General features: G+C 38.2%; 2 protein-coding genes across 2 annotated transcripts in view; one reads left to right on the plus strand and one right to left on the minus strand.

Moving 5' to 3' along the window:
* Window positions 1–2,158, plus strand: part of LOC126405536 (myosin-11-like) — a 30,803-nt gene extending 28,645 nt beyond the window's left edge. The window contains exons 38-39 of the mRNA XM_050069302.1: window positions 69–241; window positions 1,666–2,158. Coding sequence (XP_049925259.1) covers window positions 69–241; window positions 1,666–1,909 — 417 coding nt within the window. The 3' untranslated portion in view covers window positions 1,910–2,158. The remainder of the gene's footprint in view (window positions 1–68; window positions 242–1,665) is intronic.
* Window positions 2,159–5,023: 2,865 nt separating this feature from the next.
* On the minus strand, window positions 5,024–15,001 carry LOC126405802 (nuclear distribution protein nudE homolog 1-A-like). The gene is made up of 9 exons (XM_050069741.1): window positions 14,810–15,001; window positions 13,964–14,103; window positions 13,162–13,315; window positions 11,013–11,161; window positions 10,472–10,608; window positions 9,836–10,105; window positions 9,641–9,726; window positions 8,434–8,579; window positions 5,024–7,981 (listed from the first exon to the last, which is right to left on the minus strand). The coding sequence occupies exons 2-9, from the start codon at window positions 14,047–14,049 to the stop codon at window positions 7,933–7,935; spliced, it is 1,077 nt and encodes a 358-aa protein (XP_049925698.1). The 5' UTR covers window positions 14,050–14,103; window positions 14,810–15,001; the 3' UTR covers window positions 5,024–7,932.
* Window positions 15,002–16,203: the final 1,202 nt, after the last annotated feature.

Raw genomic sequence — 16,203 nt, forward strand, 5'->3', positions numbered from 1 at the left:
CATGTTTCTGTCATTTATGATGCTTTCAGTCATATACCTGTACAGAAAAGTTTCTCTGCTCTGCGCAGGCAGAGAAGAGCAACGTGCGGGTGAAGCAGTTGAAGCACCAGCTGGAGGAGGCGGAGGAGGAGGCTCAGCGTGTGACAGCAGCTCGCAGGAAACTGCAGAGGGAGCTGGAGGAGGCGAGCGAGGCCAACGATGCTCTCAGCAGAGACGTGGCTTCACTCAGGAGCAAACTGAGGTGTGTAGGGCCCGCTGAATTCTGAATTCTGGGATTGAGTGATAGGGTGACAGGTGGAGCTGTGTGGAACTACTGGGATACACTACTGTAATACTAATTTAAATAATCACAACAAAATATGTGATTAATTAGAACATCTATCATAGTGAAGTTCTGCTCTGTAGTTAGATTTCTGATCGGAATTTTCACGCAGAAAACATATCTGTGAGTATATTTATTTGTTTAACACATTGAAATTTTTGAACAAGACTGCGTTTTTGAAAGAGTTGTTAGAGTTGCACAAGATATGTGCTGTGCGTAACATAAAGTTTTCAGTGCTCTCCAGTAAAGTGGACACAGTTAGTTGAATAATCATTTAGTCAATAGAAAATTAACTGGCAACTATTCTGATAATCAGTAATTGTTTGAGTTATTTTTAAGCAAAAATGCCAAATATTTTGTGGACACAGCTTTTCAGATGTGAAGATTTGTTTAGTGTCATAGTAAAGTGAATATCTTTGACCACCAAAATCTAATCAGTTCATCTCTGAGTCCAAGTGGACGTTTGAGCCTAATTTGAAGAAATTCCCACAAGGTTTTCTTGAGATATCACATTCTTGAGAATGGGACAGACAGACAACCAGAAAACATAATGCCCCTGACCCAGACTTTTGTTGATGCAGAGGCAAAAAAATAAATAACTAAATCAACAGAAGATAAATAAACAAAATTATGTTATTATTATGAAAATCATTAGAGAAAGTCCTTGATTAGAATGTTGGAAGAGAGGGAAAGCCAGCAAAATAAAAACTGCAAATATATCAGATTAAGAATTACACTTAGCTGCTGTGAGCCCCAACATTGTTTTTTGGAGTTTCCATGCACAGCTCATCAATTTAATATTTCATCTCAAAGTTAAAAAGTAGTATAACTTTTTAAAAAATCTTATTGTCTCATTTCAATACTGTTACGCAAGAAACACAATTAGTAAACTATTATTAACTATATCCAGTTCCACCTGCTGTAGTACACGTGATGGTTTTGCAATGATAAAAAAAACAACATTAATCCTAATTCTTTGTAATTAAAGTTTTAAACTATTGTAGTGTCTGAGAAAAGAACTGTGAAGGCATGAGATCATTTGTGATTTTAAATTTCCTCTTCCTCCTTTCATTTCCTGTTTCACGCCTGTCCTCAGACACCACTGATCTGCAAACTGTCCTCAAAGCTTCCTGGAAAAATTCTCTTTCTTACTTCCATTTCCTCACCACTCTTTTAATTTCTTCAGTTTACACCTGCTGCAAGATTTCAGGGGCTTCAACTTTTTTTATTTATTTTTATTTAATCTCACTTTGCAACAAGCCACCTCCCTCTATCCTTCCATCTTCTTCTGACCCTCCTCTTCCTCCTCTTTCTCCTCCTCCTGATGTGTCGGGTGTTCCCAGGCGTGGCGGTGGCGGTGGGGAGGCGGTGTTCAGCAGCCCTAGCCCTCGGAGCAGCAGCGGTGGTGGTGGCAGCATGAGCAGCAGCAGCATGAGGAGCTTGGGGCTGGGAGGGAGTATCAGCCGGAGGAGCACCACTATCAAGGAGAACTCAGTGGAGCTGCAGGAGGAAGAGCCTCCATCCCGGTCTCCGTCTCCTCCCGTGGAGCCCCATGGGGAGGTCTACACCTACTCCCCTGATGAGTAGAGGGGTGTCACTCAAGTAAAGCTGGCAGAACTTGCCCCAGAAATAGTTTCACACTTTTATATTAATTATTTGAACGTTTAGTTTAAAGGGTAAGTTCCGTATTTTTCACCATGCACCCTATTTCCTGAATTTTTGTGTCAAAGCAATTTTTGAAATTGTTCCAGTATTAAGTGAGAGTGCTGAAGCCAGCAACAGGCTGCAATGTAAACAACAATGTTTGCATTGTCAATTGACATCATTAAAAGTGCTTGTTTTTGCCACTGACAGGCTCAGATTCTTATTCGAAGTCTCTGACAATGAGATAGACCTTTTTGTTAAAGAGAAAGATACTTTTTGTTTAACCATAAAAAAACAGAAAATCTCTATCGGCAAACCCACCAGACTCTATTTAAATAAATAATTGTTTTGTTATCGTGAAAGTCGCCAGAAACAAAGTAAAACTCACAAATAAATGCCTTGGTTCGATAGTTAGATGTGAAAATATTCTCGCTCTTTCCTCACTAAAATTACTGTTTACTTAAATGGAGTCTGGTGGGTTTGGTGATGGTGATTCTGCGGCTTTTTCTGATTAAACAAAAAGGTCTATCTCTGAGGGGATCCTTTACAAAATGTTGATAGATGGTTAAAAAATAATCTGAACCTGTCAGTGACAAAAACAAGTGGTTTTAGTGGGCATACATTGATGGTTCAAACATGCTCTGTGTGTTTAACTGATGCCGTCTCTCTCTCTATATACTGGACCAATTTCAAAAACTGTTGTTCCCATTAGTCACTTGGACACAAAAACATGGGAAAATTGTGTCCAAGTTGCAAAACACCAAACATACCCTTTAACAATAAAGTCAAGGAGTTGCATAGATATTTTAACAACTTTATATTTAAAATGAGATTTGTCTCGGTCTCTGAGAAAGTACACAAAAAATTAACACTATCCCTGCCACAGTATCTTACTTATTTATATTTGTTCATTAAATTATTTTACATTTAGACTTAATTATAAACTATTAATTAATCATTTCAGTAATTTTTCCAAGCAAATATGTAAAACAGTTGATGGCTCAAGCTTCTCAGATATGAAGATTTGGTACTTTTTTTTTTTCATGTATTATAGTAAACTCAATATATTTGAGTTTGGCACTGTTGTTCAGTCAAAACAAGCTTTTGAAGATGTCATTTTGGACGCTGCAAAATTATGCTGGGCATTGATTACTACTTTCTGACATTTGATAGACAAAATAATTAATTAATATAAGAAGATAATCTACAAATTCTATGATATGAAAAACACATAAGAATTAAAAAACACAAGTTTAAATCTACTATAATTTTTAAAAGTCTTTGGTTGTAGCTCTATAAAATACAATATTTTTCTTGTCCTGACTACATGATCATGTGATGATCTTCGGTCAGAAATGTTTCACTTCTTTGTGAGCCATTACATTACCATGTGAAAATGCTTCAGATGTGTCACTACCCATGAGCCTCAGCTGCTGTAACTAGACGGAATACTTCAGTCAGACTTTGAACATATTCAGGAACAGAAACTATTTATTAGTTTTAATTTAAATTATTGTTTCATTGTATTGAATTGTTGGCAAGAAATATCAGTAGACTCAATCCAGTTTTCCTACAAAACAAACATCAGCTCATCATCAACATCGCTGACACACCAAACAATTATCTGCTCCACAATGTCCTCCCTCTTCTTTCTAGCTTTAACAGAAAACAAAACATAGTTCAGGAAGCCCACCTGAACGGTGTCAGTTACACTGTTCTGCTCATGGTGTGTGTTTAATCTGAGGTCCATTTTTGAAATGCCTAACAAGTGAACCTAAAATTATTAAGACACATGCTGGTCTCTCATTCAGTCCACCATTTTATTTTTTTAATTTTAAATCTTGCAGTAGGTTCTCTCTATAGCCAAAGAGCTTTATCATGTCCTCTGACTTTAACATGATGTAGCTCACACTGGCATCAGCTGTTACTAAAACTGATTTTACTCTGTTTATCTTTATCTGGGGAAATAAATCTCAATATTTAACAAAATAATTATCATGCAGTGAGCACAAAGAATGGGGTATGAATATAAACAGACTTTTAACTCCTAAAATAAAGTTTACAAGGTAAAATGGATACAAAATGATCTCCAAAATAAAACGCTGCAACCAGAATCTGATTCCCAGCTTAATTTTTCAAGAGTTCAAGAGGATTTATAAAGTGAAGTCAAGAAAAAGAAGTAATTATTATTTTCAGTGTTTGTGGATTAATATTACATAATTTATGTGAATTTAATATATTTACTTTTATTTATATTCCAGGTAGATTAAATAATTTCAACTGTATTAGTTTCAGTTTGTGCTGGTACATTTGAGTCACTGAGCAAAGTGACTGTTTTCCAAAAAAATATTTTCAGGATCCCATTCCTCTTCTTAACATCTGGATGAATATTCAAAAATATATATTGTTGCATGATATATATTTATATTTAACTGTTTCTCAAGTCGTGACTGTCATTTCTACCCAGGTAAACATAACTGATGTCTGGGATGTTTTTTGTTAAATAAAAGCAAAATATTATTTTGTATGAAAAGTTAAAATATTGGATATTTTTAAATTCATTTTGTACAAATTAAGCAAGAACACCTGCCTACAATATTTGTTTGGAGTATTGGTTTATATCACACAGTGGATGAAATATTTGCTCGTCCAAATGCTTAAGAGACTTTAAGGATTCTGGAAATACTTTTGAGACAGCATAATTTTTTTTAAGCGACCTCCTGGGTTTCCTAAAAACTCGACAGGTTCATTTTTTGGAAAAAGAGATGCTTTGCTCGTGAGAGGCACAAACTGCGGCTCAGTCTGTCTGCACAACCTCCGTTTATTTGGAAACTAAATGTAAAACTATATTTATAACCCAACTGTTGTATATTCATTCTTGAGATTAGGCGGTGTGATTGAAACTTCACATACACAATATAATATAACTATAATAAAAGTGAGTTGTACAATGACTGCAGTGATGCAGGACTTTCTGAAGTGCTATTAAACTGCTACTAAAACTTCACAGATGTGTTGTCTCACTTTTTCTGCTTTCTGAAATAAATGAAATCAAGATTCTTTTTACATTTCAAGTTTTATTGCTTTATCAGAAACATAAGCAGCACTGAAGGTGAACAAAGAGCAGAACAGGTCATAGCACTTTGTATGTGAGCATGTAAGTACTCTTATAGAGTAATAAAAGGCAAAAAACAAACAAAAAAAACAAAACATCAAAACCTCAAATTATTTTCTGCTTTCACACGCTGACCTTTACAAGAAAGGTCCAGTCTGCCCTGAGCAGCTAACTGTAAGTCAATCCTGCCTACACACTGAACCACAGTCTACACCCTACATCAACAGTGACCCTACAGTAGAGGTACAGTATTTAACACTACAAGTCAAACCTATTACATACTTTTTCTTTTTAACATAAAACACAAGTAGCCTTCACTGAAGTATTTCATATCTCCTCGCTAACAGAAGACATCTTCCTATTTCACTCCTGGAGAGACAGAAGTAGAGCTCTGCAGAGGGGTTCAGTCTCAAAGGTGCCTCATGACTAGACGTATAAGGCTCAATGTTAATTTCATTACATAATATCAACGTATTGGACAGAACAAACAACATACTGATGATTTTCTAAAATTAGAATCTTATTAAGAGCAGAGACACAAGTGTAAAGTTTATCCTGTGTATGAAGCTGAAGGAAAGTTTAAAATCGGTACATTTAATGTTATCCTGTCATCCATTTTGATATTTACTAGTAGTGTTGGGCCTGATGTAGGTGCCAGAGGGAGGTCAGATGAAGGTACATATATAATTAATACTGCAAATCCTCTGCTGTCATGTCTAAAATGTAAATATAAAAATGTTATTTCCCTCAGCATGGCTTCAGTTCTATTTTATATCATTTTCAGGTAGTAGCTTTGAGCGTGCGCTGGGCTTTTGTGTCATTTAGGTGAATAGAAGAAATGGGATCAGAGTCTGTATCCGCAGATAGCAACTACTGAAAGACTCAGAGCAGGATCAGAGCCAAAGAACATTTGCTCAGGACATCCCAAATGACAACCTCAACGCTAAAAACGAAACAAGTTCCAGCTTCCAACACAGATATTTACAGGTTAACAAGAAGTTCAGGCCACAAAGCTAGATGGAGTTGCAGAGATGGTAAAAATCTCTTCATAACTACAAGCAACTCCTCTCTGACCTCATTTATTATTCATACAACAACATGTTAATTAAGGCAGCTTTAAGATGCAGAGCCACTGATGGCCACTAGATGCTGGCAAGATCTGCATTAAAAAAATCTCCCACAAAACATTGTGCTTTTAATAAGTAATATTGCTTTTCTAAAGACTATAACAGGGATTTAGAAAAACACAGCTCATTAAAACCTTAAGGCTTGCAGAAGGGTTCTTCTGAAACCTTGATGAACAGGAGTCTTGCTCATTCCAGGTCAGCTTCACCATACCAGAGTTTTTTGACTCCAGTAAGCAGTAAATCTAAATTCTATTCTTCAAGTGACAACACAGATACCAAGTCCATTTTATTCTGCAACTAATTCATCAGTAATAATCTAAAATATCCAGGACTACTAAAAATATCAAGGCTACAATGTGTATTGAATCAACTATTATTTCATTCTCTCCGGGATCAGTGGCACTTTCTCATTTTTTTCCCCCAACTCCTTATACATCAAATGCAGCTGCAGAGGCATATTGTATAAAAGCAGACCATCATATGTAGTTTCATGAACACAAGGCAAGACTGACTGTGCTGTCCTAACAGTTTCAAAGTAGTACTTAAAGACATTCTCAAACACCGCCTCTCTCTCCTCCTGTGTAGATCAAAGTGCCCTTCCAGTGTTCAAGGTGTGTTCAAACTAAACATGAAGCAAATTCTCACTGGTTTAAATGTGCAGGGTTGACCACTGTAGTGTTTCAGCAGACTGTTTAACAATGAACAAACTGGGTGGTACAGATATTTGGTGATTGGCCCTATTTACACTTAGTCACTACATGCATTTTAAACAGACTGGATGGAGATGCAATAACAAAAAGCCATGTTAAAATTCACAAAGCATTTGAGATGGACCAAAGTCCACCTCAGGAGCCCTTTAAACCAATAAAACGCTCTTTGTTCATGAACACGATTCATTCATGTGTTTGTGTTTATAGATGGTTGTTAGTTTGTTGGCTGTTATTGCTCACTGTTAATAGTTAGCTGCTAAAGTGCATACGTTTGAATCACATTTGTGATCTGTCCGGCCGAGATGCATATATGTGGCTAAGTGTAAACGGCATTAAATCTCATAGAGATTTTATTTGAACACAAAACACTTGTGTCAAAGTGTAAAAGGGGCCATTATCTCTCCTGCTGTCTCCGTACACTCAGGCAGGGTTTCCCTCTGGAAATTGATCCTCTGCTACAGTATGTGTGGAAAACCCTGCCTGTCATGCATTAGAGTTATACAGATTTAAGATGATTACATTTTTTTTCCCTGCATCTTACATTTGCTCCTTAAGTGGACTCATTTTCATCTCAACACAAACCTGCAACCTGTGTCTTTTCATTGACTAAAATCTGCCTTATGTTCAGTCTTAATACACCTTTTAAGCAAAAACAGAGAAAAAATGAGCAAAAAACGTAGCAAACGAAAACAAAGGAGGTGAGGTGGTGACATGCTGCACAAGTCCAGTTAGTAAGTTTAGGCTAAGTGCAAGTGCCGATAAGAAGTCCTGTTAATAAACAAACAAAAACTCTGACTGTAGACTTGAGCTGGGAACAGACATCCCAAAGTATCCATACTACCGTATCCATCCATTTGCATCACTGCAGCTCCCAGTGAGTGTGGTCCATGCTTTGCAGACCCCCCGTCTGATGTGCAACACACAGTACCGTTAATTCCAGGCTGGATGGATGGACGGGAAGCCCTGAGCAGCTCAGAGGAGGACTATGGATCAAGGTGGGGGACGTTTTCACTTTCACAGCAGTAACTTGGAACCAGCTCCAAAGTCTAACCTCTTCACCAGCCTTTAAACACAAAACAAACACTTTACAATCTAACTTCAGATTAAAAACTCTTATAAGCTTCAAACTAACAAAAAACACTGACTGAATATTGATGTGATAATATTAGCGTGGAGCTTTCCAGTGGTGGAGAGTTACGAAATCAATTCAATCAAGTACTGTACTTTAGTAAAAATTTGAGAGTTTTTTCATTTTACACAACTTTATACTTTGACTCCACTACACCTTAGAGGAAAATATTGTTCTTTTATCTGACAGTCACTTTTCAGATTAAGAGTTTTACACAAAAAATAAATAAAAAATTAAATTACGGTGAGATTTGTGATTTTTGTTCAAAACTGGATTACCATTTTTGGGTTTTCTCCCTGTTACAAAACAATAACAGGTAATACAACATTGTTCTACTCCTTCACTAGTCTGAACATGAGCACTACTGCTGTTAACCTGCATCTCACCCCTTGTTATAGAGGCCATTAGTAGGATGGCTCTCTGAGGAGTTGTTCTGGCCCGATGCTGCCCCCTGTCCACCCGCGTGGCTTCTGCGGCTTGCTGTCTGCTCGTGGACGTACTCTCGACACGACGCCAGCTTGGACTCCAGGTTCTAGCAGTACAAGCAGTGCAGAAAAACAAGTTCACATTCTTCCATAAACACTCAGCTTTATACACTGCCATCACTGTGATCCTAATGTTTAGAATCTATATATCTGTTATGGTGAGGTTTTCAGAGAAATCTTATCTGCAATCTGCACCAGCACCGAGATGAGAATGAATGAGAGACTTAAACAAGACTAAGGGTGCTTTCAGATCTAGAGTTTGCTGGCTTTGGTCCAAATCAGGGAATAATTCTCACAGCAGGATTTACAAGCAGAGCAGATAAAATGGTCCAGTTGTTTTGGTGCGCACCCGAGTGCGATTGTCGTGTTCACACCTGACCAAACAGACCGCACCTAAGGGGCAAACAAACTTGAGTTGGACTGAACTGAACCAAACAGGGCAGTTGTGAAAGCACCCCAAGAGCCACACTGGTGGCTCTGTGAGACTGTGAGGGGCCATGTCCACCAAAGCCTTTGTTCCTGAGGCCAGCGTAGTTTTTTAATTCTTTGCAATGGGAGGACTGCGTATTCTTGCTACATTATAAACGCAAGCAGCGTGACAAAGCACTGAGTATTTCTTCTGTACTGAGCGCTACATGTTTGGCATTTCTTCTTGAGCACAGAGTGTCGAAAAATGTTCTGTTTTGGACAAAACGCTGCGCTTGTCAATGTCACATTTTACCAGTATAAAAGCTGGAAAACAACTGAGAAATTTAACAGTTGTGAGAAAGTAAATGTCATAATAGGCCTGAGGTAAATGTCAAAATAACGGTCTTTAAAAACCTACAATATGTTGTGAAAGTGTTAAAAAACGTATGTCTTTCTTCAAGTTGTCAGTATTATAAGAACACACAAAATATGTTTACATCTATTAAGGGAGAACGATTACTGATAAGTGCTTGTTTGTACATATGTAGGTTCAAAAACAAAACAAAAAAATCAGTGCTTGTTCCAGCTCCAGAGAAGAAGTAGCTTGTGTGCATTTGAGAATAAAACCAGAAGCACCCTGCAGCGTCACATGATAAGTCAGCAGCTGATAAAAAGCACTGGGTCAAAATGTGGTTCTTACCCCAACTTTTCTCAGCAGTTCTCCAACAATGCTCAAAGCAGAGATTCTCGCTGACGTGGTGAGAGGAGTCCCTGAGAGGCTTTCACCTGCAGAAACAAATCCTCTGATTAACGCAGAGAAACCCAAGTGTCCAATGACATAACACGGGAAATCTTCATAGTGTAACTGGTCTAACATCAGGACACATGAACTGACCTCTGCTGACAGAGGGCGGTGGGGTGCAGAAGGACTCTCCTGAGGCTAGAGGTCTGGAAGGCGTGGCTGCCAAAGGGACGGGCTGGTTAGAGGACAAAGAAGTGGTTTTGTCCTCATTTCGTTTGTCTGGAGGAGTGAGAGGTGGGGTGGGCAAACCAGCCGTGGATGAAGCAGAGGAGGAGGAGGAAGGCTCTTTGACTGCACTGCTGAGGGACGGCTTCCTGTCCTGTACCTGCTGTTTCTGCTGCACCGCAAGCTCCTGTCTCAGATCTGCCTCACAGAAACAAATGAGAGGCCAGTTACAGAAGTGCAACAGAGACTTTAAAGTAACATAGCATAGTCCCCTATTTACTTTGGATTCTGTCTGCACAGCAGGCGCCATACTTATCCTTCTTGTTCTTATGTATGTACATACATTAAAATATTTGTATTTATTTCTGTTTCACTAAAAAAGAACAAAATATAGCATGAAATCCAAAACCAAACTTAGTCATCTCAGCAGTCTGACCACTGTTCAGATAATGTAAACTTCCTCACTTTATAAATATATATCACACAGCAAAACCGGTGACACTATGACAGCACAAGCTAATAGAACTATTTTTAACTGACTGCAGGTCAGACAGAGATCTCTACCTCTGGCCTCATCCTTCAGCCTCTGGACAGACACCAAGAGAGTCTCCTTCTCGTCCAGCTCGCTCTCCAGGAAGGCGTTCCTCTCTATAACGTGGTTCATCCTCTGCTCAAAGTCCTCCAGTGACATGATGGTCGCCCTGAAACACACACAATGCAGGACCGTTGGAGGAGCTGAGTGTCAGGTAACTAACAAAAGCAGCCAAAGGCAGTGTTAGGCTACTTCCTGCATCCTTGCTAGCTTGTTTGTTGTACTGTAAAACCTGTACTATGAAAATGCAGCTGGTGGAGAAACAGACAGCTTAACTGTTATTTAATGTAAAAAAAAAAAATAGTGAAAAACTACTTTTCATTACAAAGGAAGAACACAGGTTTGTTTAACAGCCTGTCTCATCTCACTTTCCTTTTACCTCTATTTATGTTTGCTATAATAGCTTATATTTATGTAATATGATTATAAAAGCCACACCGATTTTGGAAGTGAAATAATTTCTTTAGTTAAGTATTACAATCACAGAATTTTCCTCCAAAAGTGTCCTCTGACCTCTTGGTCCTCTCCAGGTCATCGTTGGCCTGCTCCAGCTCTCTGATGTATTTGTGAAGCTGGTCTCTAACGGCTGTGGTCTCAGCCAGGTCTCCCTCCAGGGTGGAGATTTGCCGGTAGGCCTCAGAGTGCTGCGTCTCATACTTCTCCTGGCAGGAGGCCGACATGTGTCAGGAGAAGACAGATTATGAAGGCTTTAAAGCATAAACTCCTTTAAAGGTATTTGACAGCAGAACCATTCAAATGTTATGAACTTTTAAATAAGTTAAACCAAAAGAAACTTCTTCAAAATTCTCACAATAATGATAATAATAATTTAGTGAACATAAGTATATTCAGCTAATGAACACTTACATTTACTAATCTAAAAACATACTTTGGTGCACAGACATCATGTGTTTCAAATGTCTAACTTAATAGCATCAACAATATATGAGACAACAACAGAAATCAAAACATAATGATACATGGATTACTACTTCAGAGGCTCAATGCCACAAACAGACCCTGTGTGAATTTACAGTACCCTGCTGCTGCTTTTCTGGATACTGACACACATAACTTGTCTAAAATGGTAAATATCTGTCTGCACCAAGCTTCCAGGAGGCAGAGTGAGGCTCACAGCTGGATGCGACGGGAACAGAGAACGGGTGCTACACAACATGACACTGTGTCAGGCTTCAGCATGCTTTTGCTAAATTCCATGAGGTCTCTGGATACTCGTCATACATGCTGTCTAAGACAAAGCCCCTTTACTCATCTGAAAGTGAGTAGAAACCTTTTACACTTCTAAACACAGTCTCATATTTCTTATTTACTGTGTACATGTGACTAAATGTAAATTTAAGTATGAGCTATTTTTTATATTGACAACACAAAAACTAAATAAATACCCAAAAATTGTTTAATTTATTCAACTTTCAAAAACTTTTGCTGCAGAATCATTAAGGTGCTGTTTGATCCTCATTACCTCTTAGACTTAAATGCTTTTATGAACTCCATAAATAAATAGGGTGAAGTCAGGTAATATGGGACACTTTTTGGTAGATTACCAAGAAAACCACCTGAAGACTACATTAAGTGTTACTTTTAGATCTTTTTATGATTCTATGCTACATCTCTATAATATAAAATAAAATATGTTTCCAAGTAAAGTAATTTAGAAATGTTGGACTCTGATGATATGATGAGTTAAAATGGGACAGTCATGTTTGTTTATTTTTACATCCATTTAACAATTCAGTCATTAATTCATTAAATAGTTAATGTTACGTAACTATCCATTAAAAAAATATCATCCAACTTCTCTGCCATGCTTTCCCTGCTTTTTTACTGCAATAAAATTTATTGCAATCTCAATTTTCTTCCTTGTTACAAAATCGGGAGATACACTACAATGTGCTATGATGGCTTTAGATGACAGTGCACCCAACACACATGTTGCAGTGACCTCATGTTTCCCCACTGAGCTTTGTGCCGGGGCACTGCACGGAGCATAAACATGGCTTTACCAATGAGATATGTAGCAACCAAAAAGTTAACCTTTTTTTTTTTTAAATTGAGCCGCTGTCCCTGCACATCCTCTCAGCCGAAAGATTAACTAAGTTAACTTTTAAAAGGGAGAAAGGGGGTGAGTGAACTGGGAACTGACTGGGATAGGTCTTATGGGAAGTACTGCCATCCCCTCCAGACACAGCCCAAGCAAGAGTCATCAGCTGCCTTTTACTGCCCTGAATCAATTCTCTGTGAAAGTGTGTATATGTGTGTCTGTTTGTGTGTGTTTGTTCAGACACATGCACCAGTGAAGCCTGTTCAGCACAAGCCACTGCAGCCATAAAATCTTCCCTACCATCAGCTGATGAATATGGAAATCCCCAGTCAAATCCACTTTAACAGGCGATCAGCTGGTTGAATGTTATCAAAATAATTTGGACATCCCTGATACAGCAGTTTCATTCTTTAGTGTTGACTATAAAACTATGCTGAGACAATGGCTTGTATTATAGATGCTTCAGTCAGGGTGAAGTGGACATATTACAAGACTAGTACATCTCCACCATCTCCAGTAGTAGTGTCTTTATTTTCAAGCTGGGATCAGGGATGTTGAAAATTTTTGTCAGTATCTGATAACTGATGATGTCCTCTGTACCTTGTAATTTTCAAGTTCCATGCGGAGGCGGTTGTTGGCAGCAAGAAGCTCACGGTTTCGTGCCTCACACTGTTTCAGCTCTGTCTCCAGCTCCACCTCATAGTCCCGACTCATCTGCTGAAACTCTTGCAGTTCCTCCTGGGCTTCCTCTGCACTGCAAACAAACACATACGCACAATGTAAGCCACATGTTTGTCAACTTTGGACATTATCACAGCAAATCGTTTGAGCTATTATTCAATTCCACTTAATAGTTTGGATTTCCTGGTATTACACAGTTAAAAACACAATAATCACACTCATGCTTGGAGCAAAACAATCAGGATGTTATTAATCCAAGATGTTATCGAGGACGAAGATTTCCCAGATAATTCTAAACCAGAACTGTTTGAACAAACAACAAAACCTGCCCATTTTCCCACCCAACCGCAGGACATTATGGATTAAATACGAAAGTCTAAACATCACAGAAATTAGTTTAAACACCTGGAGGTTCCAAATTGTTTGTCTTGCAGGAGTGTCTACAGACTCATATTTCTATAAACTTAACTAGAGAGCAGGGGAAAGATATGGATTATTTGTTCAGAATTTATGACAGAGCCCCAAAAGTCCTGAAAGGTTATATTCTTCATATTGTGCACACAAGTTGTTTTCTCACTGGCACAAGATGTTACCCTGACTGTGTGTACACAATTCAACCAGTTGACATCTTTTAAGTCAAGGAACTAAGGAAGCCTGTTAATAACAACATAGATTAGGGACACACACACACACACACACACACACACACATACACACATACCTCTGTTGGTGCCTGGCAGCCTGTTCCTTCCAGTAATCCAGCTCTTCATCCAGGGAGCCAAACTCTGGAGGCTCCGGATCCCCCATCTCCAGCCCAGCCTAGGTGGAGAGCTGACTCTCCTGTCACACACCAGTGCTGGTCTGTGGTTTAATATAAAAAACAAGGCATTCAGATCAGTTTCAGTCGGTGGAAATTCTGTCTAAATATCGGGCAATTTATCGTTAAAGTAATAACTGCAAATGGAAAATCTTAACTTAGGTCATGATTTCACCAATTCATCAGGATTCTCACGTTAATTCGTAAAATGACTAAGTGATCCATCAAGAAGTCAAATAAAAACTGCTTCTTGATTTTGGTCGGTGAGCATAGCTACGTAAAATACCGGTAACATCAAAGTAATGGGTTTCTACCTATCTAAAATAATTATATTTTTAAGACTTTATGTATGCCGAATTAAACAATAGATTATATCGATTCATAAGACATTGTTAATTACAGTCAAATTCGATCAAATGTTACTCAAGCCACCCATGAAATAAATTAGTTACAAGATTTAAACGAAGTCTGGCCAAAGCAAGCTGAACTAAAAAAACGGGAACCTAAAGCAAACGCCATTCAGAAGATAACGGTTAACGTTAATTCATACCCTTATATCATTAGTAGCACCTGTTTTTATAAACAATACAGAGGGTCAGCTCAAACTATAAACAAAGCCCAGCAAAATAGGAAAGTTAGAAGTATGTTCTTAGCTTGTAAATATAAATAAGTTAGCAACTTCAGCTAACGGAGTTCAGCGTTAACCATTTAAATCCCAGCTGAGACAAACATAACACAGCTACAACTTACGCTCAGCCGTTAGCTTCGTTCGCCGCAATGTAAACCACTTTTTTCTTCGTCTGAATCCTCTTCGTGTGCCGGTAAAACTACCGACAAAACTTTGTCGGTTAAATTTAAATGGGAAACCGTTTAAGAAACATTTAAGGGACTTTCTGGGAGTTAGAAGCCACAAAGTTGCTACCGTCTTGAGAAGACGTCGAACAATACAAATTGCCATTCATATTGTTAAGGCCAATTCACCAATCACAAGTTAGATGACAGCCTCATTGCGTGTTGCTATTCGTCAATTGTCTATCAATCAAATATGATAGGCGGGATTAGGATCATTATCCAATCAGAGGGGTGGTATCAGTGTGAGAGGGATGTCTGCGTAATCTTCACAGACTGAGTGACTCTGTGCTGCCTTCCAGTGCTGTCGGAAACATGAGATGTTTGCAAGGTTCTAGTATTTGTAATTTTATAACACTGGGTTGCACAATAAAATTTGATTTGTAGAATTTTGAATGAATAGAATAAAATGAAATAAAATTAAACAATATGCAATATAAACAAAAATCCTTTATGAGGCTTTGGTTTAAAGTGTTATATCTGAAAATTAGGGGAACAAACAACTCCCACTTCCTTTTTTATGATCTAAAAATCATATAAATCAAAGGTGCAACCACAGCTGACTTACAGATGTTTGTCTGGGCTACAATTTGTTGGTATTGCGATACACAGGAATCAGTAAAATGTGCTGAATTTTAATATTTTTCTATTTTTAAGTGACAGTGATAATGTCAGAGTAGAAAGAATGTAAGCTTTTAACTTTTGTGATGCATACAAAAAATTCTGTTTCACATCTTTGTTGTGTTCGACTGTTTACTTCTTCATAATAGTGAAACTCTCATGAGACATAATTCACAGACATGCAGATTAAATCTGCATTACATACAGTATCTCTAACCCTCTGAAACATAACCACCAAAATATAGCCTAACATCATAATGAGAAGCAGAGGACATAAAATACAACACACTGGCCCATATTTAGGTCTAATAATTAAGTATAATAAATAATACAAATTACAGTGTTAATCACTTGATCTAAATAAAACAGTGATGTTCTGTTTGAGCTCTTGTTCTGTTGCGTTCAAGTGCAGCATTGCACTGTAGGGAGGCAGAAGTTATTATAATGCAACTCTAGTCCCAATATTTGTTTTCTACATCACCAGATTTAGTCTGACAGCATCTGATTGGGGAATTCCACTTCCTGTTGATGGGGTCAGAGGTCACACTGGGTCAACTGTGTCCTTTTCAGGGGGATTAACCAGGCCTATCTGATCCTGGTTAATCCACACGCACCATCACTAGGGCATAAAGCTATTATACACACACACTCGCACAAACTCCAATCCACTCTGT

The sequence above is a fragment of the Epinephelus moara genome, chromosome 18, assembly GCF_006386435.1.
Source record: "Epinephelus moara isolate mb chromosome 18, YSFRI_EMoa_1.0, whole genome shotgun sequence".
In the NCBI taxonomy this organism is placed as follows: domain Eukaryota; kingdom Metazoa; phylum Chordata; class Actinopteri; order Perciformes; family Serranidae; genus Epinephelus; species Epinephelus moara.